At 33.2% G+C, this 27,035-nt stretch overlaps 6 protein-coding genes across 7 annotated transcripts; 5 read left to right on the forward strand and 1 right to left on the reverse strand.

The window, feature by feature from the left end:
- The first annotated feature begins 501 nt into the window (after positions 1-501).
- On the forward strand, positions 502-5,002 carry LOC111306868 (protein pleiotropic regulatory locus 1-like). The gene is made up of 17 exons (XM_022904850.2): positions 502-770; positions 879-903; positions 1,009-1,129; positions 1,298-1,379; positions 1,610-1,675; positions 2,077-2,158; positions 2,524-2,616; positions 2,781-2,844; positions 2,960-3,045; positions 3,151-3,252; positions 3,405-3,488; positions 3,671-3,731; positions 3,825-3,891; positions 4,000-4,077; positions 4,179-4,243; positions 4,373-4,450; positions 4,536-5,002. Exons 1-17 carry the CDS (start codon positions 637-639, stop codon positions 4,706-4,708), a joined length of 1,461 nt encoding a protein of 486 aa, XP_022760585.2. The 5' UTR covers positions 502-636; the 3' UTR covers positions 4,709-5,002.
- Positions 5,003-5,756: 754 nt separating this feature from the next.
- LOC111306870 (UDP-glucuronic acid decarboxylase 2-like) lies at positions 5,757-9,030 on the forward strand. The gene is made up of 6 exons (XM_022904852.2): positions 5,757-6,442; positions 7,025-7,172; positions 7,378-7,457; positions 7,579-7,737; positions 8,174-8,266; positions 8,634-9,030. Exons 1-6 carry the CDS (start codon positions 5,828-5,830, stop codon positions 8,853-8,855), a joined length of 1,317 nt encoding a protein of 438 aa, XP_022760587.2. The 5' UTR covers positions 5,757-5,827; the 3' UTR covers positions 8,856-9,030.
- Positions 9,031-9,716: 686 nt separating this feature from the next.
- LOC111306871 (eukaryotic translation initiation factor 2 subunit gamma-like) lies at positions 9,717-13,604 on the forward strand. 2 transcript variants are annotated; one of them, XM_022904857.2, is made up of 9 exons: positions 9,717-9,806; positions 10,710-10,856; positions 10,994-11,055; positions 11,156-11,268; positions 11,358-11,460; positions 11,620-11,847; positions 11,934-12,152; positions 12,470-12,730; positions 13,121-13,604. In XM_022904857.2, the coding sequence occupies exons 2-9, from the start codon at positions 10,751-10,753 to the stop codon at positions 13,421-13,423; spliced, it is 1,395 nt and encodes a 464-aa protein (XP_022760592.1). In that variant the 5' UTR covers positions 9,717-9,806; positions 10,710-10,750; the 3' UTR covers positions 13,424-13,604. The 2 variants fall into 2 exon arrangements, with proteins under 2 accessions (XP_022760592.1, XP_022760593.1); XM_022904858.2 differs by lacking the exon at positions 9,717-9,806 and adding an exon at positions 10,041-10,181.
- Positions 13,605-16,410: 2,806 nt separating this feature from the next.
- Positions 16,411-17,068, forward strand: LOC111307469 (phylloplanin-like). Its single transcript, XM_022905487.2, has 2 exons — positions 16,411-16,600; positions 16,791-17,068. Exons 1-2 carry the CDS (start codon positions 16,411-16,413, stop codon positions 17,066-17,068), a joined length of 468 nt encoding a protein of 155 aa, XP_022761222.2.
- Positions 17,069-19,078: 2,010 nt separating this feature from the next.
- On the forward strand, positions 19,079-19,824 carry LOC111306872 (late embryogenesis abundant protein Lea5-D-like). The gene is made up of 2 exons (XM_022904859.2): positions 19,079-19,307; positions 19,391-19,824. The coding sequence occupies exons 1-2, from the start codon at positions 19,234-19,236 to the stop codon at positions 19,629-19,631; spliced, it is 315 nt and encodes a 104-aa protein (XP_022760594.2). The 5' UTR covers positions 19,079-19,233; the 3' UTR covers positions 19,632-19,824.
- A 3,936-nt stretch (positions 19,825-23,760) lies between these two features.
- LOC111307470 (vitellogenin-like protein) lies at positions 23,761-25,576 on the reverse strand. The gene is made up of 2 exons (XM_089751944.1): positions 25,474-25,576; positions 23,761-25,285 (listed from the first exon to the last, which is right to left on the reverse strand). The coding sequence occupies exon 2, from the start codon at positions 25,184-25,186 to the stop codon at positions 23,888-23,890; it is 1,299 nt and encodes a 432-aa protein (XP_089608070.1). The 5' UTR covers positions 25,187-25,285; positions 25,474-25,576; the 3' UTR covers positions 23,761-23,887.
- Positions 25,577-27,035: the final 1,459 nt, after the last annotated feature.

Raw genomic sequence — 27,035 nt, forward strand, 5'->3', positions numbered from 1 at the left:
AAAAAATGAATTTTTTCATACATTTATCAATGTGAAAGAATACCCTTTAAAATCACTTTAAAAAAATTAAATTTAAAGAACACCATGGACAAGTTCAATAAAAAAAACGTCTAAATAAGTTTATTTGATACGAGTATTCGTATAATATTAAATATTAAAATTTATATATCCATATTATATTTTATAAAAATATTATATATCATAATTCCTATTAATAAGAAAACATAAAATATGCTTTTTAATTTTATTAAACTTATATACAATTATTATTAAAATTTTAAATCATATCATTTTCATATTTTTTTATATTATATTTATATCTTATGATTACAACGTATTTTAGATTATCATGTATTAAGTTATGAGCTTTATCATAAAAACATAGACTTTTCTTTATTAAAAAAATTTTTAAAGGAAAATGAGGATTTATTTTAGTAATTATTATTAAAAAAAAAAAAACTTATGAACAAATTTATTACTTTAGTTTGGGCTTTAGAGGTTGAACAGGTTGGCACTTCTTTTTGCTGCTTTACTCGTCGCTGGCCAGCGCTCTCTCATTTTAATAAAAAATCGAATCAGGGTTTAAGCATTCCAATTTCAATCCAACGTAAAACCCTAATCCCAAATCGGGAGAAGATGCCAGGACCCACGCTGGAGATGGAGCCAGTAGAGCCACAGTCATTGAAGAAGCTCAGCCTTAAATCCCTAAAGCGCGCACTCGATCTCTTTAGCCCTATCCATGGACAATTCGCTGCTCCTGACCCCGAAAGGTTTCATCTTTTGTCTTCAGAATAAAAAAATTTGCAATCTTTTTTTTTGTTTACTGAAATTTCGTCAAACCCTACTTGAAAACTAAGTTTTTTGTTTGTTGATTGCAGCAAAAAAATTCGCATGAGCCACAAGGTTAGTCTGATTTGCTTGAATATTAGGTTTATTATTGGTATTATTGTAATGGGGATTGTTCATTGGATTATAAATGGATTGTTGATTTTAATTTAAATTTGTTAGATAAATGTTGAGTATGGTGGAATTAAAGGCGCCCAGGGTCAACCTTCGAGGCAAGTTAATTCCGATGCAGCTGATACCGGGAATCAAGGCTCGGTGCCTTCGAATGCACTTGCCCTTACGGGTAATATTCTTATTTGATTGAATAGAATGAAGTCTTTTAGCTTGATAATTTGTTCGATTAAGTTTCTTGGTTTGTATCTGAGTAACTTGCTACTTAATGATTGTTAGATATTTTAGTAGCTTGTTGCCTATGCTGAGATTTGTGTAACTGTAATTGTAAATGGAGCAGGTTCAGCAGATTCTAGGGGTTCACAAAAGGAAGGGGCTCAAAATGCTTTAGTTGTTGGTCCATCTTTGCAACCAAAGGGGCAGTGAGTTCTCTTGCTCTAAATTTTTTATATGCTGATTCTGGTACTGTCTTCCCCAATGAAATGGTAGATGTGGGTTTTAATTTTAATGTTAAATAGGATTGATCCTGAGATATATAGGCCTTTGCATCTTTGTTCTTTTGGAACCTGTTTCTGTTATGTAAAAGAAACTGTGTTACTAAGTCGTGTGACTAATTGTTTTTATCTTTCTTTCCTTTCTTTCCTCTTTCCAGAAATGATGTTGGTACTTCAGGCAAAAGCACTGCCATGATTTCTTCTTCTGCACCCTTTTCGGAAAGGTCTTCTCACTCTCTCCCTATTATGTGTCTTCTGGCTCCTTGATAATTTTAGAAGTTGTGCTATATTTGATTGTTATTTTGCCTAAATACATTTCTTTCCCATGGTGGTCTATTTTTAATTGCTTACATGCTCCCATATATGAAAATTCATCTCTCTCATGCAATTAGACCTATCATTTGATGTATCTTTCATTTGCAGTATTTAGGCATGCAGCAAGCTTTATAGGTGAATGTGTACAGATATGTTGTGACTTGTGCATATGAAAGTATTTATTTGGTCATAAGATTTATAAGTGAATTGCACATTGGTGAGACCATTTAAGTTCCGTTCTGTTATGGCGTGCCACTCATATCCTGCGAATATAGGACATTGAAGTTTTATGGTTTCCTTCATGTGACAGGTCAACAACCTCTGCAATAATAGAAAGAATCCCAAGCAAATGGCCACGTCCCATGTGGCATCGTCCATGGAAGAACTACAGGGTGAGAATCTCTTTCTTTATGACAAGGTGGCTGATAGAAATGCCCGTTGAATTTGTTTTTGATTTCATGGTCACATGCAATAGAATAGAATTGTTGTCTCTCTCCTTTTATTTCCCCTTGGGGGCACAGGTACCCACAAGCACTTTTGGACACCTTCCTTCTCTTCCATTGGGTTACTTGTCCATCATGTTGATATGTGTGTCCTAGTCTTTTAATAAACATGTTTATAAGCTACATTAAGAGTATTATTCACTAGATATAGTCTATCTCATTTGTTGTATTCCTTCTGTTGAACAACTTTCATGGCTGCTTCTTTACATTCCGGTTCCTATAGATTACTTGACATGTTTAAATGGGTAATGCAGGTCATCAGTGGACATTTGGGATGGGTGAGATCTGTAGCATTTGATCCAAGTAATAACTGGTTTTGTACTGGTTCTGCAGACCGTACAATCAAGGTATATAATTGAGCGATTGGAAGTTATCTATTCTTTCTCTTTCTCTCTTTCTTTTTCTTCTGCTAGTATTTGAGCTCCATAAAATGGATAGTTATTTGAAAATTTAGTCATTACTTGTTGAAAATGACTTTTGTCTTTTCCTTGCCTTAATTTTGGCATGTTAGATATGGGATGTAGCAAGTGGAAGGCTAAAACTCACACTAACTGGACACATTGAACAGATACGAGGTTTGTTTTAAGAAATTTTCTCAGGTGTGAATAGTTTTTACTGGCTAACCATGCTGTGGATGATGATTATCAATCATGGATTTAGAATCATTTGAAATTTATATTTTATTCACAGGCCTCGCTGTCAGTAGCAAACACACATACATGTTCTCTGCTGGTGATGATAAGCAAGTTAAATGCTGGGACCTTGAACAGAACAAGGTAAGAACTGCATAAACTTATTGCTTTGGATCTTCAGAAGAATCTTTTAGCCCCTATAACTGTTGAAATCATTCTTGTTATTGAAACTTATGAATTGCTCTATAGGTTATCCGGTCTTATCATGGTCACCTAAGTGGTGTTTATTGCTTGGCTCTTCATCCCACTATTGACATTTTGCTAACTGGAGGACGTGATTCTGTCTGCCGGGTATGAAAATTTTTGACATATAGAAACTACTTATAAATTATTGTTTTTAATACAAGTTGATTTTAGTGGCTTTTGTTGTTGGGTTTTTATGTTTTTTGCTGATTTTAGAGTCATGAAATCAATTTTATATCTGATACAACAACAATTTTCAGGTATGGGATATTCGCACCAAGATGCAAATTTTTGCATTGTCTGGGCATGATAACACTGTTTGCTCAGTTTTTACTCGACCAACGGTACAAATATCTTTTTTTCCTTTGCAATTGTTTAATACGAGAAATTCTTAAATTGTTAAATTTTTGCCTTACATGTTTGCAGAAAATTTGATTTCAAGTTTCTTTTATTCAACTTTATTATGTATTTGTGTTTTGGGCTGATGGATTATCTTTTAATTGAACTTATGCATTTCATCTTACAGGATCCACAAGTTGTTACAGGCTCCCATGATACAACCATAAAATTCTGGGACCTTAGATATGGTAAATTAAACTTATATGTGACATTTTCTTTTTTGTTTCTTTATTTCTCATCTTTTGTTCCATTTGTTACAATATTTGTTGTTGAATGTCCAGGAAAAACGATGTCAACTCTAACACACCACAAGAAGTCTGTGCGAGCAATGGCACCACATCCTAAAGAGTGTGTGCCCCTACATCCTATTTATTAATTTATGTGAAAAATGAAACTATGGCTGAATTTATGTTGCTATTCTCTGCTCTTAAATGTTTCTCAACTTTTCTGTGTCAGGCATTCTTTTGCATCTGCATCAGCTGACAACATTAAGAAATTCAGTCTTCCAAAGGGAGAGTTCTTACACAATATGCTGTAAGTGATAGCCATTTTACTTCCTTGCTGTAATTCTAGATGTGTGTTTGTTTGTATTTTTAATGACTAACATAGTATCATTCTTTGTGTTTCTGGAGCAGCTCTCAGCAAAAGACTATAATTAATACCATGGCTGTCAATGAGGATGGAGTAATGGCTACTGGAGGTGCTTCTAATTTTTGTTTTCATTTCAAAATAATTTTGTTTTGGTGAATTTTATCGTGTAAATGCATCTTTGTTTGCTCTAAATATGCAAGTAAGGCTTCTAATCTTTTACCCATGCAAATTATTGAAGGTGACAATGGGAGTTTGTGGTTTTGGGATTGGAGGAGTGGTCACAATTTCCAGCAAGCTCAGACAATTGTACAGCCTGGTATGTTTTTCCGGATTCTTTTTCAGCTTGTTGTTGTCGATTGTACAGTGGGAAGATGATTAACAGAATGAGTGCTTTATTACAGGCTCGTTGGATAGTGAAGCTGGTATCTATGCTCTCTCTTATGATGTAACTGGTACAAGATTGATTAGCTGTGAAGCAGACAAGACAATTAAAATGTGGAAAGAAGATGAAACCGCAACTGAACAAACTCATCCTGTCAACTTCAAACCACCCAAGGATATCCGCCGGTTCTAGGTACACCTTTGTCTGTCTGCTTGGTAACCCATCCTAGTTTTGTACAATGTTTTCGAGAAGGCAAATTGAAGGCTATCAAAATATCGATATCTGATTCCAAAATGTTTGTCTGAACCAAAGCATGGCTTGGTGAAATTGCTGTTAAGTTACTTGTATTCTCATCAAACTAAATGAGAAGTTGGTTTTGTCAAAAAATGTCTTTGCTTAAGAGATAAAAGTTTGTCGGTTCATTGACCCTATTTTGATGTTCAGGAAAGATTATCATATTCAAAAATCATTGCTGGCTGTCTGAAAGTGAACGGAGAAAGTTCTCTCCCTGATCCTAACATGAAGAGTTTGATTTCTATTGAAATTTGTAACTGTGATTAAATTACATAAAAATTTGGTAATTTTTATGGAATCAAATTTGTCAGACCAGAACTTTTTCATTGTTAGAGATGAAGATGGACTATTAAAATTTTAATACTGTGATTAACTCATGTGATGAAATAATTGTTAGATGTTCTTTTTTAAAAATAACTGTATGAATCAATTTAACTAAGTTTCCCTTCATATTGACCTATTAACTATTTTAGTTGTTAGTAAGACCAGGCTTCTTATTGGCATGTTTGAAGGAAATTTTTAAGGCTGAAAATAGAATTGCATTGCTGTCAAAACACCAGTAATAATTTTCAGTCTGTAAAAACATATTAAATAAAACTCAAAATTTAATTCAAGGTGTCATTAAATACATATTCAAATTTCAATATTTATAATTTCTTCCTTATTTTAAAGTGCAACCTCTTTTGTAAAAAAATATTTATTAAATAAAACATTGGTAATGCCATTTTATGTAATTGCGAAACAAAAGCAATGGCATATAACTAAGCAAACAAGTTTTAAAATATCATAAAAATCATAAAGCTGCACCGACCACAAACCTTGGAGCGATTATGCAGCGCAATTTCATGCATGAACCCTACTGTACCGGTCACTTCTAACAGCTGCTCACTCTCTCCTCAAAGCTCTCGTTTTTCACTTTGGAAACATTCAAAAATTTCCAAATCAAAGCTTCTCTCATCCCATTCTCTCTAAGGAAAAAACTGTTAACGTTTTCCTCCAGCACCTTCTATAGCAAAAATGACATCCGAACTGATTCATAGGAACCAAACAAGCTCGACAGAGTTACCAACTCTCACGTCACGAAACAAACCTTGGAGCCTTGTCAAAAACTCGACAACCCCATTTCGTTACATGCTTCAGAAGCAACGTTTTGTCTTTGTTCTTGTCAGTATTGTCATAGCTGCACTGTTTTTCAATTCGTTTCCTGTGTCACCATCACAAGAACCTAGTCATGGTATAATTTCAAACCATGTTTTGGCATCCGAATCCAGTCGTGTGACACGGAGAGTCCTCTATGAAGTGTACCCCGAAGCGTTACGACGCAGAAGTGTTTCTGGCAAGGTGCCATTGGTAGTGAAAAGGAAGAGCTTGAGGATTGTTGTCACTGGTGGAGCTGGGTTCGTGGGAAGCCACCTTGTGGACCGATTGATAGGAAGAGGTGATAGTGTGGTCGTGGTTGATAATTTCTTCACAGGAAGGAAAGAGAATTTGATGCACCATTTTGGTGATCCTAGGTTTGAGCTCATCAGGCATGATGTTGTTGAACCTCTTCTCTTGGAAGTTGATCAGATCTATCACTTGGCTTGCCCTGCTTCCCCTGTTCATTACAAGTTCAATCCTGTCAAGACCATTATATCCTTTTTTTTTTTTTTTAATCTTTGTCACATAATTAGTTATTTAGTTTGGTTGCAAAGAAGACGTAGGATGACAAAATAACATAAGTACATGTTGCTTTCATTTGTAAAAATTTAATCCATGTTGCTTCAACTCTTCATTTTTCTTAAAATAATTATATTAAGTACATATCCGAGACTGATAAATATGGAAGTTTGACTTTTCAAATATATAATTAAAAAAATAATAATAAGGTATCCCTTATCATTTTTGGACACATATCAAGTAATATAGAAATTAATAACCAAATTTTAGCATAATGTTGTTTTATTTTGAAAAGACACGTAGCTTGTGTCATTTAGTAATGAAATTTAGAAAATAACTATATATTTTTAAAAATTTACATTTTTGTTCTACATATCTTTTCATTTTACCAAAAGATATGAATCTTTGATTTATGTTTTCTTTGTCAAAGTTCTAATTTACCTTTTTTTTATTGTCAGTTTCTTCATTTGACATAACAAAAAGATGTATCTGTATCTTCTTTCTGTCTGTGGTGTAATTTGGAATCCTTGATTTGATTGGGGGATATGGATCCACAAGACCAATGTGGTGGGGACATTGAACATGCTAGGGCTTGCAAAAAGAGTCGGTGCCCGATTCTTGCTAACAAGCACCAGTGAGGTCTATGGTGATCCTCTGCAGCATCCCCAGGCTGAGACCTATTGGGGCAATGTCAATCCTATTGGTTAGTTCATAGTAGCATACCATAAGAAACTCACTTGGACCTTACATTTATGAATTGATATAACTGTTTAATGAAGATTCATGATCCTTTAAATGTTGTTAATGGTGGACTTTAATTCTATAAAATCGTGACAAAGAAACTCTGAATATGAAATTTTGTTTTCTTATGAATGGTTTATTAACAACACATCTTGATACGCCGGCAGGTGTAAGGAGTTGCTACGATGAGGGCAAACGGACAGCAGAGACCTTGACGATGGACTATCATAGAGGCCATGGCATAGAGGTTGTATTGCATTATATTTGACTGCATTTCATCTTTCATTTTCACTGTTCTCGCTTGCTTCATTTGCCCTAGAATTGTAATGGAAGGAAACACAATAATCTGTAAGCTGTTCATTCATCAGGTGAGGATTGCTCGGATTTTTAACACTTATGGACCACGTATGTGCATCGATGATGGCCGTGTTGTCAGCAACTTTGTGGCCCAGGCATTGAGGAAAGAGCCATTGACTGTCTATGGTGATGGAAAGCAAACCAGGAGTTTCCAATATGTTTCAGACCTGGTAAACTTTATCTCATGCCACATTTATCATCATGGGTTAATATTCAGTATCCTGTTTACATAAAGGCATTAATGAATCAAATGATCACACGGCCAGATGGCCTACTTAGGTTCCTGGTAAACAAAAGATACAAAAATGATATACTTTAAAATTTTAACAAAAATTATAAATAAGTTTAACAAAACCTAAAAAATATATTTCATTTTTACATATTAACACAAATTATAACATATAATTTTTATATAAAATATGATATAAATACACGAATTATCAATATTTTATATCACATAAATAAACGAAAAAAAAGGTTGGTGGCGAGAGTGCGGGCCAGACTTCTACAGTTTTGTCCACTAAATTATAAACCGTACAAAAATTACTGGTCAAGAAACAAGACTCTGATGAGCAATGTTCTGTTGTATATGCACAAATAACACAGGTGGAGGGTCTAATGCGATTGATGGAAGGCGATCACGTGGGTCCTTTCAATCTTGGAAACCCTGGTGAATTCACCATGCTTGAACTTGCTGAGGTAAATCAATGAAAATATCTAAATTTCAATCCAAAATGCACATGCTTCTTATCATCAATCATCATTTTGGACTATATATTCTACTTCGATGAGTTTGATGTGTAATTTTAAACTAGTTCTTGACCAATTCAATCACCTGTAAAGGGGAGAATGGTGATCAAGGATCGAGACTACCGTCATTTTTATAGAAACCAAACTAAATTTGCTGTCCCTTCTATTCCATATTGTCAATTGCAAGATTAAGTCAGAAATACCTTTAGGAAGAGTAGATCCTGAAGAAGTATTAAGTAGTCAACTGTTTTTGAAGAAATTCGAATCATTTTGGATTTAAATCATTATTAAGGATTAATTTTGTGTTTTGCTGCAGGTAGTACAGGAAACAATTGATCCAAATGCAAAGATAGAATTCAGGCCAAACACAGAGGATGATCCACATAAAAGAAAACCTGACATTTCAAAGGCTAAACAGCTTCTTGATTGGGAGCCAACGGTGTCCCTCCGCAAAGGACTGCCTCTCATGGTCTCAGATTTCAGGCAAAGAATCTTTGGTGACCATAAAACAGGTGGTGCAACTGCAACCCCTGAATAAATCCAAAATATGTATATATATTTGGATCATTCATAGCTATATTCCTCCTTCCAGGTAGATTTTTTTTTTTTTTAAGTTTTTCCCAAGATTGATAGAGCCATCCCAATTTCTGTATGACCCTTTTGCTTCTCTTTCTGTTAAATTTTAGCCTTTGAAGTTTGGAGATGCAATTAATTAAATATTTTTTAACATGCATCAACCTCTTGAATGTAATATATATATATATATATATATATCTATCTATGTGTGCGCGCATATGTATGTATTATATATTGTGTGACGATAAAAGAGGAAAAACATAATTTTTTTTATAAGAAAAAAGGAAGAACATAATTAATAAGTTATGAATGAAATTACTTTATAAAGTTATTAATTGAATTTTTCAAAAAAAATTTATTGATTCTTTTAAAGAATCTTTAATGAAAATACTTTTAATGTAAGCTAAAAATCGAAAAATATTTTTATTATTTTTTTAAAAAAATTAAAGAATTAAAAGTAGAAATGACAAATAAGCGATTGTGTTTATTAAAATTTTATTTTTAAATTTTTTGAGTTTAAATTATCATGTATAAATTATTTTAAATTTAAATTATTTAATTTTAAAATTAAAATAATTTAATTTATATTCATTTCATATTTATGGTCAAGTCATATTTAATCATATTTAAATTCGGATAAATTAAAAGAATTTTTTAATTTCGGATCAGTTTTGAAAGCTTTAATCGATTAACAATAATAAAATTATTGGCAGGAAAATAATGAGTAAACAAAGCCCAAACCCATCTAGGCTAACCCAACTCAACTATACTGAATTGACAAAAACACCACTGATTTATTTTCCAATAAATATCACTTCCCAAGCGACGGCGCTTCTCTTTCGCTTCCAAAAAACGCTGCGTTTTCTTTCTGCAAACTGAGTGAAAACCTCGACCAACTCTCTGTACCTGTCAGGTTCGTTTCATTATTTTCTATTTTTTTGCTTTTTTTTTTCCTTTTTTTTTTTTGAGTTTTCTATATTTACTTGTGTCTGTTCAAATTTGGTATTATTTGATTAATATTTTTAATGCATCGTGGCTTCATCGTTTCTCTTTTATTTTTTTTTTCGGAGAATTTTTTTTTTATTTTGATTTTGACGGTTGAAGTTTAATTCAACTTAAATTCGAGCATTGGGGTTTTATTGAAATTAGGGTTTTTTTTGCAGTGAATTAGGAACTAAGTAATCAGAATTATTCTCGTTACCAAAATTGCCCTTCTTCTCTTTCAAATCCAAAGATTTCCTCTCTTTCATTTGAGGCTTAGATTTCTTGTCGTATTTATGCTTCGTAGGTTGTTGGAACCGACCTTTGAAGGATTCTGTTCTGTAATTTATTGGATTTTAGATGTGTTTAGTGCACAAAATTGTAAAAGGATAGTATAAAATGATATTATAAATAGGATTAAATTAAATAATGTCATCCAATGTTATGTTTGATGTGTGCTAAGTTTAAGATAGGATAATTTTATTTATTTGTCAAAATTATACATCTTCAAAGTTATATAATTTAAATTATTAATGTAATTTTTAAGGGTATAATAGGACATGTAAGTTTAATCCCATGGATTAAAAATGTCCCCTTCACTTTAGGAGGATTGAATCATCCTATGCCAAGAGGATAATTAATGTCCTTTTTAATCCTATTCCTTTCTTTAAATACAAACCAAACATGGTATAGGATAATTATCATCCTATCCTATCTATCATCCTATACACCAAACATGATCTCAATTTGATTTCTTAGGTTTATGGAACGTTCTTTATACTATTTCTGGATTAAGCGAAATAATTTCCTTTCTTTGGATGCGTTCTGGTTACAGGTCACATTGTAGCAGCAAGACTTTTATTAGGAGCAGCCAAAATGTCGAGAAAAGGTTTGATGGAACAAGACTTAAGTAAACTGGATGTAACAAAGTTGCATCCACTCTCTCCCGAAGTTATATCTCGCCAGGCTACTATAAATATCGGTAATGTTCAAACTCTGTTGTGATCATCTACTTGTAGCATGTATTGTTCTGGTGCAAATAGTTATGGTTATTTTATCTCCTAGTTGTTGCTCCTGTCTTAATTGATCAAAACTTTGATTTGGGTTTCAATTTATCAGGCACCATAGGGCATGTGGCACATGGGAAGTCAACAGTTGTGAAAGCAATATCTGGCGTTCAGGTGATTAGTGTCTTGTGTAAAGTCACTAGTGTTGCTGTTGAATTTTGGTGTCTAGTAATGTAACTCATTGTGCCTTAAGTGCTTTGTGTTTGTTCTGCAGACTGTTCGTTTTAAGAATGAGTTGGAGCGTAATATTACTATCAAGCTTGGATATGCAAATGCAAAGATATACAAATGTGAAGATGAACGGTGCCCTCGTCCTATGTGCTACAAGTAGGTTAATATCTAGCAATTGTTTTCTTAAATCAATTTCATGAGTATTATTAACAACTGCAACTGTGATCTGAAAATTGTTTTTGTAGGGCATATGGAAGCGGAAAGGAGGATAGTCCCCTTTGTGATGTGCCTGGCTTTGAAAACTGCAAGATGAAGTTGCTGAGACATGTATCATTTGTAGATTGCCCCGTAAGGTCCTATGTCCTGCTCTGTGGAGATGAGATTAAATTAAATTTCCCACTCGCTAGCTCATTCTGTTTCAGGATAAATGTATTGCCCTTGAGATTTATAGAAGTTTTCTATTTTGTCATATATGAATTTATTTTTGGTCTTCAATTTTTCCATCAGGGTCACGATATTCTTATGGCTACCATGCTTAATGGAGCGGCAATTATGGACGGTGCATTACTTCTTATAGCTGCCAATGAAAGCTGTCCACAACCTCAAACTTCTGAGCATCTAGCTGCTGTTGAAATCATGCGGCTCCAGCATATTATAATTCTTCAAAACAAGGTTGATCTTATTCAAGAGAATGTAGCCATCAATCAGCATGAAGCAATTCAGAAATTTATTCAGGTTACCTGTCTTGTTTTTCAAAAAATAGATAGATATTTCATTCTTGTTTTTGTTCTGAATCTTTTTCTCTAAATAATTCATTGCAGGATACCGTTGCTGATGGTGCACCAGTGGTACCAATTTCTGCACAGCTAAAATATAATATCGATGTTGTGTGCGAGTACATTGTTAAGAAGATCCCTATTCCAGAGAGAAACTTCATCTCACCCCCTAACATGATTGTCATCCGATCATTTGATGTCAATAAGCCAGGATTTGAGGTTGATGAGATTAAAGGTGGTGTTGCTGGTGGAAGTATACTCAGGGTAAGTATATATTTAGAAAGTACTTGTTAGTCTATATTTGGAGATGAATGCTACAATTGATGCACATTTTTACTTACTACGCACTGGATACTTTCCATATCTTTTTTCTTTTTTTTTGGTTTCGCACTTTTCTCCAACACTGTTAAAGTCTATTATCTGTTAATTAATTGACAGTCCTAGAAATAGCATGCATTTAAATGGAAAATTTAGAAAATACTGACTTCTACCTTTTGGTAGTTGCTAGAGCATGGATATAGGGTGAGCTTCTGTAGCTTTGTTTTGTATTTATGATTATTTTGTTAAATTTTTCTTTTCAGGGTGTTTTGAAGGTGAACCAATTTATTGAAGTTCGTCCTGGGATTGTTGCTAAAGATGAAAATGGAAACATCAAATGCACGCCCATATATTCCAGAATAGTCTCGCTGTATGCCGAACAAAATGAGCTACAATTTGCCGTTCCAGGAGGTCTAATTGGTGTTGGAACAACTATGGACCCAACTTTGACACGTGCTGATAGGTTGGTGGGTCATGTTCTTGGAGAAGTTGGGTCACTCCCAGAAGTTTTTGTTGAGCTTGAGGTAGGTGCTGAATTGCTTTGGCAGGGCCTGCATTTTTTGCTAACCATTGTGGCTTATTTTAAGCAAGTGCAAGTTCGTTATCTAGTCTATTTCTTTTTTTCCGTTCTTGATAGGTTAGTTGGGAACCCATAGTGGTGAAATCATTTTTCTATATATTCTAACTATATTTTAGTTTCAAAACTGTTTTATGCATGTACACACTCACTCCCTTTCTTTTCCAAGAGCAAGATGGGTTTGGTTTGCAAAGTGTTGTTGGTTTATTCTGTTGGATGTTATCGGTGGCTGCTGCCATGGTGAACAATTATCAAAGAAACGGTGGCCTAATAACCAAAATGAAAATAAATGTAGACTGCTGTCATCTTCTGAAACTGTCTGTTCTAATTGTTTTAGGTAAACTTCTTCCTTCTTCGGAGGCTTCTTGGTGTTAGGACAAAGGGCTCAGAGAGGCAGGGAAAGGTGTCAAAGCTGGCCAAGGGAGAGATCCTAATGTTGAATATTGGATCTATGTCAACTGGTGCTCGAGTCATAGCTGTAAAGAATGATTTGGCAAAGCTGCAACTCACGTCCCCTGTGTGCACCAGCAGGGGAGAGAAGATTGCACTAAGTCGTCGCGTTGAGAAGCACTGGCGTCTAATAGGATGGGGCCAAATTCAGGCTGGAACAACCCTTGAGGTTCCACCCTGCCCGCTTTGAGCTCCAATAAACAGGTAGACATATAGCAAAAAGCATCTGTAAAAAAGGGCTGAAGAAACGATTTTTTTTTTTGTTTTTGTTCAAATGTTGGAAGGCAGACAATATTTGGTACTATTTTTGTCAGGTGGAGAACGAAACATTTTTGTGATATATTTGCACCATGTTTGTTTGTTTGTTTAAATTTTCGTTATTTTCTTAAGCAGGAACTTGATTTTACCTTACATTACATTTCAAGATGCTATCTTCTTTGTAAAAAAACAAACTCCTTTTAGTTTGAAAACCAATTTTCCTCTCGTGACAAACTAATCGACCATTAGTTATTGATAGTGTCCGTCATTTTTACATTAAAAGTGCATCAAATCTAAATCTTTCTTTTTTCCTGAGTACTATCCCCAAAAATTTTTTTACACCTCAATGGAAATCCAATCTTTATTCTTCTAAGTATTTAGGACATGAATATAAAGTTTGTAGCAAGATAAGATTACCATCCTAGAGCAGCAATTGCCATGGGAAGTAAAAGCACTTGAAATTGGGTTCACGGACATGGAAGCTGACAAGTTACAGAGAACAGATTTCGAGTCCTCGATTCAGTAAGTGGAAGCCAGGCATGCTGATCGGAACCGTCATTGCATTTGCTTGCACTAGTTGTTGCATCCTCACTAGTTTCCTCCCTGCCAGCCAGCCACCGTCCTTGCATGCACTGGCGACTTGGGATCTCAAATCTCAATCTTGGCTTTATTCCTTCAACACTGTTTTATAAATTAAACCATAAAGTTAATTTCATGCATGTTAAAAGAAAATAACAGATATTTATATTTATATATAGCCACAAAAATTGAAGGAAAATGACAATTGCACCTAGAAAACACAATCATAGTGGTACATACCTCATTCTGATTTTGAATTCTTATCATTAAATTTGAATTAACTTTTCCCCACACAATTGAATTGATTAAAATCGGAAATTAGTCATTAATCAGCAAATTATGGAAAAATTACCTTGTTGTTTGAGGTGAAATAATTTTGTTTCTTGGAGTTTAAAATTGACATTTAATTGTGCTACATTTTTTCTATGAAAATATAAACAAAAAGGCAGAAGCAAAAACAGAAATCTAAATGTTAAAGAAAACCATCCATAATTTAAAAAGATATGTGGTTGTGTAAATGAAATGCTGGAGTAAAACCATTAGAAAATTTTGATAGAGTTCTTGAGATATGAGTGACCAAAAAAAAAAAACTAAATTCTGGAGAAAGAAAGTGAAAGGCAATGATCTATGAAAAAAAAATTAAAGAAGGGAAAGTTTGGATTGATGTTGGAGAATAATCAATGATTGATTATGAAATTGAAGTAAAAAAAATTTTGGAAGAAAGTGAATTGGAAAAGTGGGTTCAGAGAGAAAATTTGAGACATGGTGAAAGAAAGAAAAAAGAAAAAGCAATAAGAGATTAATGGCTGGTATTTGGCCCATAACACAGATCACAGTCAATAACTAATCATGATTGTAGGAAGAGAAGAGCTGTGAAAGAAATGGCTATAAAAGCTTAGAAAATAGAGGCTGAAAAATAGTATTTTTATTTGTCTAATGAATTTTTAGTGCTTTATATGAAAATAAAAACATAATTAAAATATTTTAAGGATTAAATTTTTAGTATAACAAATATTATAATTTGAATTTCAAATCTGTCTGATACAATCTTTTAAAATTTTCATCTTATATAATAGAAGAAAAAAAAAATAATTACTTAAAAATTTTCAAAAAATCAAGGGAATTTTTAAATTTTATGTTATTATTATTATTTTGACTTTAAGATAGTGGATGATCAACTATTAATTAGATCTGATAATTTATATATTTATGTGATATTTTATACGAAAATTACGTGTCATAATTTGTTTCGATACAAAAATATGAAATATAATTTTTTTATTTTATTAAATTTATTTATAATTTTTGTTAAAATTTTAAATTATTTTATTTTCAACATTTTTCGTATTTAATCACTTTGTTGTATATGAGATTGCTATGTCTTTAAAAAAAAAAAAAAGCATGTTGGGCCAATAATATCATTAAAAATCCTGTTAGGCCTTCATCAAGCTCGGATCAATAATAGCCAATTGAGCCATCTTCTTGTCCAGGCTTGGACTAGGAGAAGTGATAGGTTAAAAAAATGAGAGCCATTCCTAGAGAACAAAATTTATTCAAGATTTTATTTTTCCTTCATTTTTCCTTTTCATTTCAACTCTTTAACATCTCATATCACTCCCAATTGCCAATCTCCCACCATTAACTCTTAATCAATATGGGCATTAATTTACAGTGAAAATAACAGCAATGATACCATGAATCCAACTCTCCAAGCAATGAAATTCAATATAAGTGCGTCAATGGACAACTGACTGCAACGGCTTTGGCTTGCTCTTAGAGTCTAATGGTTGAAACAAGATTATTACCATATTGTGCAGCTTAGACAAAGCTTGTCCATATTGCTTGCTTAGAACTATGGACCAATCTAAAAATTTTTTCGAAACGATTGTGATACAGTTTCTTAAAGAGGCCAAAGTTTATCTAGGTACAGCAACTTGAACTCACTTACAGACTAGAGATCGCCCCCACCATTGCTGGTGACATGACACAAGAAAAAGCTTTTGCATTAGAGGAGCCTAGAGGGTAAGATTTGGGTTGTAGGTGAAGCCCACAAAGATGGCGTGCATGGTGGAGTTTGAGCTGCATGACAAACTGAGATTCTGAAGGAGAGATTGAGAAGAAAGAGATATGTTTGTCTTTGCTTTCTTGGCTTTATTATATGCAGATCAATCGATTGATCTAAACCTCTAGTAGAGAGAGGAGTCGAAGGAGAGATAGGTGTGCCAAATTGGGTGAAAATTTTGCACCAACTTGGCCTCTCGTTTCCAATAAATATGTACATTTACAACATAGTAGCTGCAAGTGAATCATTTTTTGGTGATTTAATTAATTAACCAAACCATGGCCTTGAAAACCCTTGTGTTTGTTTGCTTCTTGGTTGCTGCAATGGCATTGGTAGTGCCAATGGCTGAAGCCCAGCTTGGTGGGCTTATCGGCAACCTCCTTGGATTGATTCGAGTTACAGGCACTGTCTTTTGCACTGCCGATGGCAACATGGTTGAAAATGGCACTGCAACCCCAGTTTTCCCTAGTAAGTTTCTACACCTATGTATCACTTTTCATACTTGAAATTATCAATAATTGAATCTTACTTATCGAAATTAAGATTTCGATATTCTATCAACAGACCACGCAATCTATCCATCAGTTAGCATTGCCTTATAATCATTTGTTCATTTTTCATGCACAAGTGAACACCATTAACTATAAATTGGTTTCAGATGCCCTGGTGCAGCTGCAGTGTGGAGGGAATGTGGTTTTCAGTGCAACAACTAATGGATCTGGTATATTTTCAATCCTGTTGGATCCATTGCAATTTCTTCTCCCTTTACTGCTCAACAACTGCAACTTAGCAGTGAAAACTCCTCTCTCCAATTGCAACGCCACGCTTCCATCTGTTGGGGGATTATTTTCTTCCTTACAGGTTCTAGGAAACACCCTTGTTGGTCTCCTAAATATCGCCAACATTATCCCTACAAGATTTCGGCTCTTACCATGATCAATCAGTTGTAATTTGTTATCCATGAATAAGGTTGTCATCTGTAATGTTAATGACAACCAAAATATCTGTTTCTCATAAGGTCTAATTGTTAGCTTGCCGTGCTTTATAACAGTATTGTAACCCTAGTACCCTACTAGCTTCTAAGAAATAAATTTGATATTTACTTACAAAGTTTATGTTTTTTATTTTCAATTTTTTTTGGTAAATGAAGATTTTATTCCAAATTTGAAAACATAGAAACCAGTCTGCTATATATATATATACATATATATATATATATATATAAAGTGAAATTACAATAAATTTTTTTGGTACAAAAAAAAATTAAAAATATGTAAGTTATTTAATTTTTCATATCAAAATAAGATATTTCATACTTACGATTTAAAAACAAAGATTATAAATTGTACGTTCAAGCTGATTTAATAATAAAATTATTGATTTGACTCAAACTTAAAATTTTTACGTTGAAAAAAATGATTTTTATCGATTAAACTAATTTTTTGTTGATAAATTACAATAAATTTAACTCTGTTAGCTTATACCTCAATTTTCTTAAAGAATTGTTTGTATAATATTAAGATTGTGTGAAATAATTAAAAAAAAAGTCTCAAATTCATAAAATTCTTTTTTATCAAAGATAATAGATGGTAGTTGTTCACACAAATCTTTATTTCAATTTTTTAGTATAGGAAATGCATAATTACTTTGGATCTCCATTTGCAAATCAATTACAAAGAGAACATATAACACATCTTTTTATAGTATTTGGTTCATCTTTAATAATAATAATAATAATTCATTCATTAAACTCCTTTAATGAAGACTAACAAAAAATTCAAACTAGTTTTAAACTTTATTATTAAAAAAATTTAAACATATGATAATTTAAAATATAATTAAATAATACAATACAAATATAATATAAAAAATAAATATAATATAATTTAAAATTTTAATAACTATTATATTCAATTTCATAAAAAAAAAAATATTATATTTTTATATAAAATATTATATAAATATATAAATTTAATATTTTATATAATATAAATACATGAACGTTGAAACTAGCTTAATTTGGCCGGCAAGGCTATAATGGCATGGTGGAGAAAACGAAACATCAATGCCTAATTTGGAGTAAGCGAAGAACACTTGTGATCCTTATGGACCGTCCATATAATAAAACAATATGTTTATTATTAATCCACGGTCGGAGAATTTCAAGAATATTTTAAAATTCATTGTCTCCTGGCCGGTGAAAGGTTTCGTCAATCAGACAATCACAGCAATCCACGTTTATGTCTATCCAAGAGCTTCAATAATATTTTTTTTGCTCCATTAATTTTTTTTGGATCTCCATTCCATTACTTTTTTAAATAATAAAGATTTTATTACTCTAACTATAATTAATACTTTTTTAATTAATATTTAGTAAATTGTTTTTATTTATTTTTATACTTATTTTAAAATGATTAAATTTTAATTATAAATTAATTTCAAAATAAATTAATCAATTTTATATTAAATAATGAAAAAATTTATTATTTTTTAAACACTGACAAGATAAGATTCAGCTAAGATCAAAATCAACTTTTGTTAGATCCTTATCATATGACATCAGACTGTTTGGTCCGAACAAAGACAGCACTTTGATGTTCAGCGAACCGCGTGTCAGCTCCCAGGAAGAAGACTCTACGAAAAACCAGAGGCTAAACTCGGATTAAAATTTAGCAATTTACGCTATGATACGAGAAAAATATAATTTAAAAATAATATAATTTAAAATTTTAATAATTATTTTATATTTTTTACATTAATATAAATTATAATACATAATTTTATATAAAATATAATATAAATAACTAAATTTTAATATTTTATATAAAATAAATATATAAATCTGACATTTTGGAAAAAAAAAAAGGGAAAAGGCCCAACCCAACCAAAAGCATCATCTCTCTCCATCCTATAAGTACACCACTAAAAGCCCTAGCCTTCTTCTTCATCACCCAGTCGAGGAGAAGAGAAGATACAGCAGAGCCGCTGCCCTTTCCGTAGCTAAGCTACTGCAGGAGTTTTCTTCTCCAGAAGAACAATTTTTGCAGTAGCTAATAATACGTTTAAAACTAGATATACGTATATATAAGCAAATAGAAATAATGGCTCGTTTTCTCTCTTCCTTTAAGCTCTTTGCTACTTCTGTTTCTGATGGTCTTTCCCTCTCCGTATTCAGGTAATCGAGGTTTTTTTTTTTTTAAATAAGTGTTTTGTTACGATGGTTTAGTTATTGGTGTTGTTTTGGACGTGGCTTTATAGGAGAGGGTACTCGGCTGCTGCACCGCATGGAGCTGTGACGGCTTCAAGGCCTGGTATGGTGGGGAAAATTGAACAAAGGGGTGCTGTGGATGTGATGAAAGAAGAGTCAGGGCCTGGGGTTTCTTCTGCTTGGGCACCTGATCCTGTTACTGGGTATTATAGGCCTGAGAATTGTGCAGCTGAGATTGATGCAGCTGAACTCCGGGAGATGTTGTTGAATCAGAAGGTGAGACCAAACTAGAAAAGTTTGCAGCATGTAAACACAGCAGAGCAGATCAGTTGCTGATCTTGAGCTTCAAAGATTGGGATTGTACTACTCTTTCTTTTTTGTTTTTTGAATCTTGATCATGTTCATCATCAGTATTGTTGAGTAAGAGTGATTAGTATTGTAATGGTTAACTTTAAGCTAATGGAGGAGACTAAATTACCAGTTATATATTTCAATATAATCACTGCCTGATATGAATGAAAACCCATGACACAAATCTTCAACATCTGAAAAATGTTCAAAGCACAAATCAGAAACCACAATTGTTTGTCTTTGGTGGTTAGGCCTATGGGCTAAATGGACAAGGACCCTACTCCTACAACAGGTGGTGGCCGTGGATCAGTGGGTTTTTTTGTCAATCATGGCTCAACCCATGGTTTATCATCTCACTCTTTTTGGGCCTTAACATTTGCAACAAATGCTAAGGAAGTGTTTGTTTGATTCATGGCAGGAGAAATGTAGGAAAACAAAAAGGATTCTTTAATTACTAGTAGTATTGTTTACTCAATCATAGGAAGGTCTTAACTTTTAAATTCATTTTGTTTTTCTAATGGCTTAAATTTAGAAAAAGGTTTCTCTTCTCTACTTATTTTCCCTTGGTATATTGTAAGCAATAAACCACAAAAGACAAAAAAAAAATGCTACGAAATGAAGATATATAGTATTAGAAAAAATTATCAATGTGATTTGTTGGTAAAGTATTAATTTTTTTTCAATAATCAAGATTTAAATTTTAATAATTTCAAAATTATTTATAAAAAAGTTATTCCTATGATGGGCTCAAGCTCTGCAAATGTTATTGAAATTGGACCACAACACTTTAGTTTAATGAAACCAAAATCCATTTGGATTTGGTAGTATGAAATGAGAAAGCCCAAATAGAGAGAAAAACTATGTCAAAAGTTAATCAAATATTAATAAAATTTTAAAATTACCCTTATTCTTATTTTGATACCATTAATTTTTTTTTAATAATAAAAATAAACCCACAAAAAAAATTTCACATGAAATATAAATAAAAATGTTATAATATAGAGGAGAGTATATAGGTTTATCCTTATTTTAACAATTTAAGTACCCACGGCCACAAAGTTATTGATGGTGAATTAAATATTATTTTAATGATTAAATCCTAATTGATTTAATACCATCAATATTATACTATATACTATTGGTTTAGTTTTATTTTTTCTTCTCATTTTTGCATTTTTTGTGAACCTTGTTAAGATTATTTTTAAATATTAATTATTAATTTAAATAATAAAAATTGATCAAAACCTTGTTACTCCAGTTCGATCCAACTTGATTTAATTAAATGTTGATAAATTCGATGAACATTCGGTTTTTTAATTTTAAGAATCAAATTGATTATTGATTCTTAGTTCAACCAATTCCTTCAATTTGATTCTGATAATACTAATTAAGTTTTGATTTTTGTGAAAAATACTATAAAAATAAAATTTTAAATTCATTATATTATCGAATGATAATGTGAAGAATAAGCCATTAAAATGAGATTTTTGAAGTATATTTTAGTAAGTGTGGAGTTGCATTTCAAAATTTTTTAATTGGATTAAATTTGATGATTCATGTATTATATCATATAAAATATTAAAATTTATGTATTTATATTATATTTTATATAAAAATTACGTATCATAATTAATATCGATACGAAAATATAATTTTTTTTTTGTTTCATTAAACTCATATGTAATTATTGTTAAAATTTTAAATTATATTATTTTTTTATTTTATTTTTATATCATATTCATATCACATAATCATATTATATTTTAAATTATTAAATTTAAATTTGACCGACAATGAATTAATTTTAGGGCTTTTGGTTCTCAAAGTCGCAACTTTGCAATGAAGTTGCCAACTTTGGTTTCATGATAGACTTCCATCGACTAAGATGAATGAAGAGACAGATGGGAGAAAAAAAATCTAACTATGGCCCAATTTTAAACAATGATTAATTAGTTAGCCACACATCTGGAAATCCAAGAATCCCATCAAGCAAATTGTACGGTTGTAGAAGCATTTAAGACTGATGTCCCATGTTTCAAATATAGAAAAGTTCAAAACATGTTACATCCTACGATTTCATGTCGAGTAATATGTTGATAAGAATGCAAACAAACAGATGAACAGCTCTTTGATATGGAAATTAGTCTCTGGTGAGTTGTTTTTTCACAATAATGGCAAGACTAATTTGTTCATGTGTAACCCCACAAAGGATGCACCAGATTAATCGAAATCTCAACGCAAAATGGACCATAGCAAACCAGATTCTTGTTTAAAAAACAAAACTCCAAACTCTCACTCATTTGCCCATAGTTCTAAGGTACCATTACAAACGTATCTTGCCAGTAACAAGTCTTTCAATCCAGCAATTTGTAGATCCCATGTCTTATTGTATGTTTTGATGATACAAGTATGCGAGATTAAGATCAAATTTGTGAGTTAATTTTAATTTTTATTGTTATATTTTATCAACTGATCACACGATCGTCGGTAATCGAATAAAAAGATGCAATATGAATTGGAAAAATCATCCATCCTGATACTATTCTTGCACGTTGATGAGGTCCAGTGTATTATGAATTTCACAATAAGGTTTATATGGGGTTGGGGAGAGATTGAAAAAGAGACATGAAAAGAAAATTTCAGCATTAGGCGACAGAGCCTTTTTGAGGATTGCACGTTCCCGATGCCTTCTAAAGCTTTTATAATATCTCATCTAAGCATCCATGGGTACCAAGCAGGAGGAAGTTCCCAAGTCTTGGTGGATTAAAAAGTGCAGATGTGCATGTCCCATGGTCCACAAAATTAATGTTCTGCTCCAATAACAGTGCCCCAAAGGCAGCAACAGCAGCAGCTTTTCTCGTGTCTCATTGCAATCCTGTACTTCATCATCAAGGTCTTTGTGTCTTATCATGGTTTCCCAGATATTTCTTTTCCCCTCACATTATCAAAACAAAGTTGAAGCCACCAAATTTTCAGTAATTGTAATTGGTTAAATTTCACAAAGTTAACTACTCCATGCATTTATTTCTTGTTCACTACAAAACCATAGGGTCTGCTGCTGAATGCAAATTACCCATAGCTAGTAGCAGCTGATATTGCTCAACTAGATATGCCTCCTCTGTTCTATCAAGTTTCCTCGACTGTGAAGCCAATTAATTTGTGTTTCAGTTTGGCAGAAAGGGGGCCCAAGATAGAGGAAGAATGAGGGATGGAGTACATTGAAGAAATGTTATCCTTTTCTGTTCCAACTCTCTCCAGTTAACCTGAATTCTCTCCTACCCAGCTTTACAATCTTCATTTATTTTGCAGATTATGTTTGCATCAGATCTCTTAAATATCAGCTCAACTGGCCCTACCCCAAGCTGATAACTGATAACCCTAGTAGTCTTCTCCCTGAAAGACAGATGTTGAAGCAGCTGCAGCTGGCAAAATATTTATTGCCTCGTTTGGTAGAAAAGCCTTATTGCCTCGTTTGGTAGAAAAAGCCTTACATTTAATGGCAAAACTTCGATGAGGTTTTACAATCACGAAGGCCCGAAAAAATCGATCAGTCGATAGCATTAGCTAGGCAATTAATATGTTTTGTATTAGATCTTTTCAGTGTGTCAAAGACCAACAAACGTCTTCGGCTGCTTAGTTTAACGATCAAACAACCTTAAAGAAAATATAAGTCTGAGTTCGAACCCAACTTTCTCCCTCTTAATGTAAGGCTATGCCCCTTGAATGACAAAAAAAAGACCAACAAACATGTGTATGCATGTGATCAGGGAATACTCTTACTAAAGAATATTGAAAACCACATTTCATTGCCATTACGATCAAGGTGCAACTTGCAAATAAACACTACAAAGATTAAAGAATACAATTTTTTTTAGCAGAAAATTAACTTCAGATCACAAAGTGAAACAGATAATCATAATACTGGTCAAACATATATCTTCTCCTTCCTTGAACTAGTTTCACTTTGATAAAACTCACCTGAGTTTCTGATAATGGTATTACCCAACAGAGGTAAGGACCAGGCAACTATCTAAAACAGAATTATTTGCAGATATATAGAAACCAAAAATGAAAGGAAGAAAAGAGTGTAACATTACTAATGGAATAAAGTCCAAGAAAGGTCATAGACACAAAAATAAACAGGTAACCAAATGTAATGTGTATTAACCGAAGTCAAAGAGCCCCACAAGTTCATTTTAGCTTCTAACAGTTAACAAGGAAGGAATTGCTGCCAGATTGGGAGTTGTGTTCTTGTTGTTTGAGTCTCTGATGCTTGTATCTCCCTTACCAGAAGAAGGTTTGCCGAAAGCTCTCATGGGGCTGGCAAAAGCCCAACCCCAACTCTTACTCCTTCCATGAACAAGAGGCCCAGCTGTTGATTTCCCATTGACATGATCCTCAGCTGAAGAGGATACCCAGTATGAGGAGGAGGATGAGGATGATGAGGAGGAGGTCATAATGAAACCACTAAATATGCCACCACACTTAACCCTTTCTTTCATTGCAGATGATGGAGCAGCAACTTTTGTCTTGCCTTCCCTATGTGATTCCACTCTTCTGAGAGTGCAATCTCCAAACCCAGTTGAGATTCTTTCAAAGAAATCACCAGAGAAACTCCTGCTTCCACAACCAACTGATCTGGATCTTGAAACCTTGCGCTCAAATGATGATGCAGCAGTGGGAGTGGCTTGACTATTAGGACTGTCATCATCCTCCACAACCACAATGCCTCCTTTCCTTGACAATGATGATCCCAAACATTTATCCTTTGGCTTCACGACAGAACCAGTGACTACAGCTCTTGCTCTTGCTCCTGCTCCAGCTTCTGTTGTTGTTGTTGTTACTGCTGTTAGTGGTGCTGCTAGAGAAGCAATCTTATCTAGTTTTTTGGAACTATGGGTCTTAGAAGAAAGATAAAGAAATGACCAGAAACCACCTCTCTTTCTGGGGCCAAAGTCCTCACCATCTTCAACAGACCCATCCAAGAACCGGCCTCTCCTAGGAGTTGTAGTCGATTTGCTTCTCTTAAAAACAATATCAGCAGCAGCAGCAGCAGCATGATGATGATCTGATGATGCAACCAGGATCTTCTTCTTCTTCTTCTTCTTTGCCAAAAGGAATGGGATCCTGGCCCGCCTTGTATAATATTCTCGATAATGACTATTATTATTGCCACTATCATTCCGACTTTTGTTTGACGTGGGACGAACAGACACAGAAGAAGTAGAAGAAGTACCAACAACACCATTGCCAACACTAGCAGCAACAACACCAGTATCAGATCTAAAAGAAGGAGACGAAGAGGAAGAAGATGACCCACGAATAGGTAAAGGAAAAGAAGAAGAAACCAACTTCCCTAGCTTTTCCTGAAGACAAAATGCACAGATCCCACCAGGGTTGTTCCTATAAGGATGATCACTGCACTGCATACCATCTCCCATATCTTCTGATTCACCAACACCAACTCTTCCTCCTCCTTTGATTCCTTCCATCATGTTGAGATTCTCCAAGCAACAAATCTTTTTCTTGATATTGTTAGTGCTCTCTTTTCATATCAAAGATACGGGCATTTTCTCCCAAGTCACTTATTTTTCCTGCCAAGAAAAAGAGAGAGAAAAGGAAAGAGATGGTAAGCGAAGATGCCAACAAAACAAGGGTAATAGTGTCAGAGAGTGTAATTGAGTGAGAAAAAAAAATATGACATTTAAATAAGGAGGGTCGAGGGGTGAGGGAAGGACCGAAAGGGAGAGAGTCCCCAGGAGCACGTGTAATACTGACTTACCGATACATTAAATAAAGTGATGGAACAAAGACAAGCTAAATGGCGAAACCATAAACTTTTTGCCGTCAAAGCACCAGCAAAAGAACCTGCAAACGAAAGACTCTCTCCGGAACTTGGCTTTGGGATTTTTTTAAAGTCATTTGCTTTGGGGTTTGCCCTGTTTTTTACATTAGAATTAGAAGAAGAAAATGCTTCTGCTCTCTTTGGATAGATAGCCAGATTCCTTGTTTCTGCCATTAGATTAGATTATTACTCTTTGGTTTCTCTACCTCTGATCTCAAAGCTACGCGTGATCAAGTTTTTACTTCTTTAACAGTCACTTGACTGTATCAGTACTGTGGACAGTGTCTTAATATTTTTATTCCTAGAAATGAAATATTTGAATCACATGTTATCGAAAATTGTTTGTGCAACCTAATTGTCACCATGCCTCAGCTCAGATTGTTAAATCCAGACCGGAGAGTGACCGAGAAAAATGCCAGTTCTACGGTTGAACCACGTAGAACCCGGTTAATTGAGTGTTTTGGATCCACAGGAAAGAAAATGATGTCAACCTGTTCCAAAGGGCAACTATGAGTACTTGGTTGAGCCAGTTCCAAATTAGACTGTACAGAGGGGGAGCAAGGCCCACACAGGAGTGGCCCGTGAGAAGTTTCTCCTTCTACAATAACTCCATGACGTTTCATAGTTGAACACAATTTTGTTGGTGGGACTCCTTATCTGCAAACTATGCAGCATTTATTATGAAATTCAAACAACTTTATGCCATCAATTTACTCAATAAATTTTTCAGAAAAGAAAGAAAGAAACAAAGAAAATTGACATGTCTGATTAGAATTTTCATGCTTTCATTGTTCAATTCACGCCATTATGAAAGCCTCAGAATTGGTGAGAAAATCTGTTGCTATCAAAGATTGTCCAATTGCTGGATTCATGCACAATCTTTAAAACATTGGTGGGTTCCCATGTTGTAGTTTTGCTCAGCCTCTAATATTGGACATCACAATCTTCAATACCCATTTTCACAAAGATGATGATTCAAGATTACACCATATAGATGAACTAGGGCCCTTAATTTGTACCTTTTTTTTTGCATTTTTATAGAAACAAAATTCATTAATTAATAGTTAAAGATGAACAAGAGTGTACTTTTAAATAGATTTAACAATTTAAAATAAAATATATTGACATTACATTAACATGATACAAAAATAAAATATAAAAATAACACGATTTAAAATTTTAACAATAATTACATATAAATTTAATAAAATCAAAAATATATATTTTATATTTTCGTGTCAATATAAATTATGAAGCATAATTTTTATATAAAATACGATACGAATATACAAATTTTATTATTTTATAATATGAATACACGAATCATCATGTCTACACTTAAATTTTGTCAATATATTATGTACAATATTTTTTCATTAAATACTATAAGCATTATTAATAGGCTCATTTTGAATGTATTGAAAAGAAATATCACTTTGATAATTTTAAAGGGTGTCTTTAAAACATTTATCTGCCAAAAAAAATTTTAATTGCCCAAA

Source organism: Durio zibethinus, chromosome 22 (genome assembly GCF_047325235.1).
Source record: "Durio zibethinus cultivar Kanyao isolate XHJ-2024 chromosome 22, ASM4732523v1, whole genome shotgun sequence".
Taxonomy (NCBI): Eukaryota; Viridiplantae; Streptophyta; class Magnoliopsida; order Malvales; family Malvaceae; genus Durio; species Durio zibethinus.

Excerpts from the sequence above, each read along its gene's own strand:
- LOC111306871 (XM_022904857.2), top strand. The coding sequence starts at position 10,751 with ATGTCGAGAAAAGGTTTGATGGAACAAGACTTAAGTAAACTGGATGTA. Across the intron at positions 10,857-10,993 it reads CCAGGCTACTATAAATATCG|GCACCATAGGGCATGTGGCA; the intron begins GTAATGTTCAAA and ends TCAATTTATCAG. Across the intron at positions 11,056-11,155 it reads AAGCAATATCTGGCGTTCAG|ACTGTTCGTTTTAAGAATGA; the intron begins GTGATTAGTGTC and ends TTTGTTCTGCAG.
- LOC111306872 (XM_022904859.2), top strand. The coding sequence starts at position 19,234 with ATGGCTCGTTTTCTCTCTTCCTTTAAGCTCTTTGCTACTTCTGTTTCT. Across the intron at positions 19,308-19,390 it reads CTTTCCCTCTCCGTATTCAG|GAGAGGGTACTCGGCTGCTG; the intron begins GTAATCGAGGTT and ends GTGGCTTTATAG.
- LOC111307469 (XM_022905487.2), top strand. The coding sequence starts at position 16,411 with ATGGCCTTGAAAACCCTTGTGTTTGTTTGCTTCTTGGTTGCTGCAATG. Across the intron at positions 16,601-16,790 it reads TGCAACCCCAGTTTTCCCTA|ATGCCCTGGTGCAGCTGCAG; the intron begins GTAAGTTTCTAC and ends AATTGGTTTCAG.
- LOC111307470 (XM_089751944.1), bottom strand. The coding sequence starts at position 25,186 with ATGATGGAAGGAATCAAAGGAGGAGGAAGAGTTGGTGTTGGTGAATCA.
- LOC111306868 (XM_022904850.2), top strand. The coding sequence starts at position 637 with ATGCCAGGACCCACGCTGGAGATGGAGCCAGTAGAGCCACAGTCATTG. Across the intron at positions 2,617-2,780 it reads CTGCAGACCGTACAATCAAG|ATATGGGATGTAGCAAGTGG; the intron begins GTATATAATTGA and ends TTGGCATGTTAG. Across the intron at positions 4,244-4,372 it reads TGGAGTAATGGCTACTGGAG|GTGACAATGGGAGTTTGTGG; the intron begins GTGCTTCTAATT and ends AAATTATTGAAG.
- LOC111306870 (XM_022904852.2), top strand. The coding sequence starts at position 5,828 with ATGACATCCGAACTGATTCATAGGAACCAAACAAGCTCGACAGAGTTA. Across the intron at positions 6,443-7,024 it reads TCAATCCTGTCAAGACCATT|AAGACCAATGTGGTGGGGAC; the intron begins ATATCCTTTTTT and ends ATATGGATCCAC. Across the intron at positions 8,267-8,633 it reads CCATGCTTGAACTTGCTGAG|GTAGTACAGGAAACAATTGA; the intron begins GTAAATCAATGA and ends GTTTTGCTGCAG.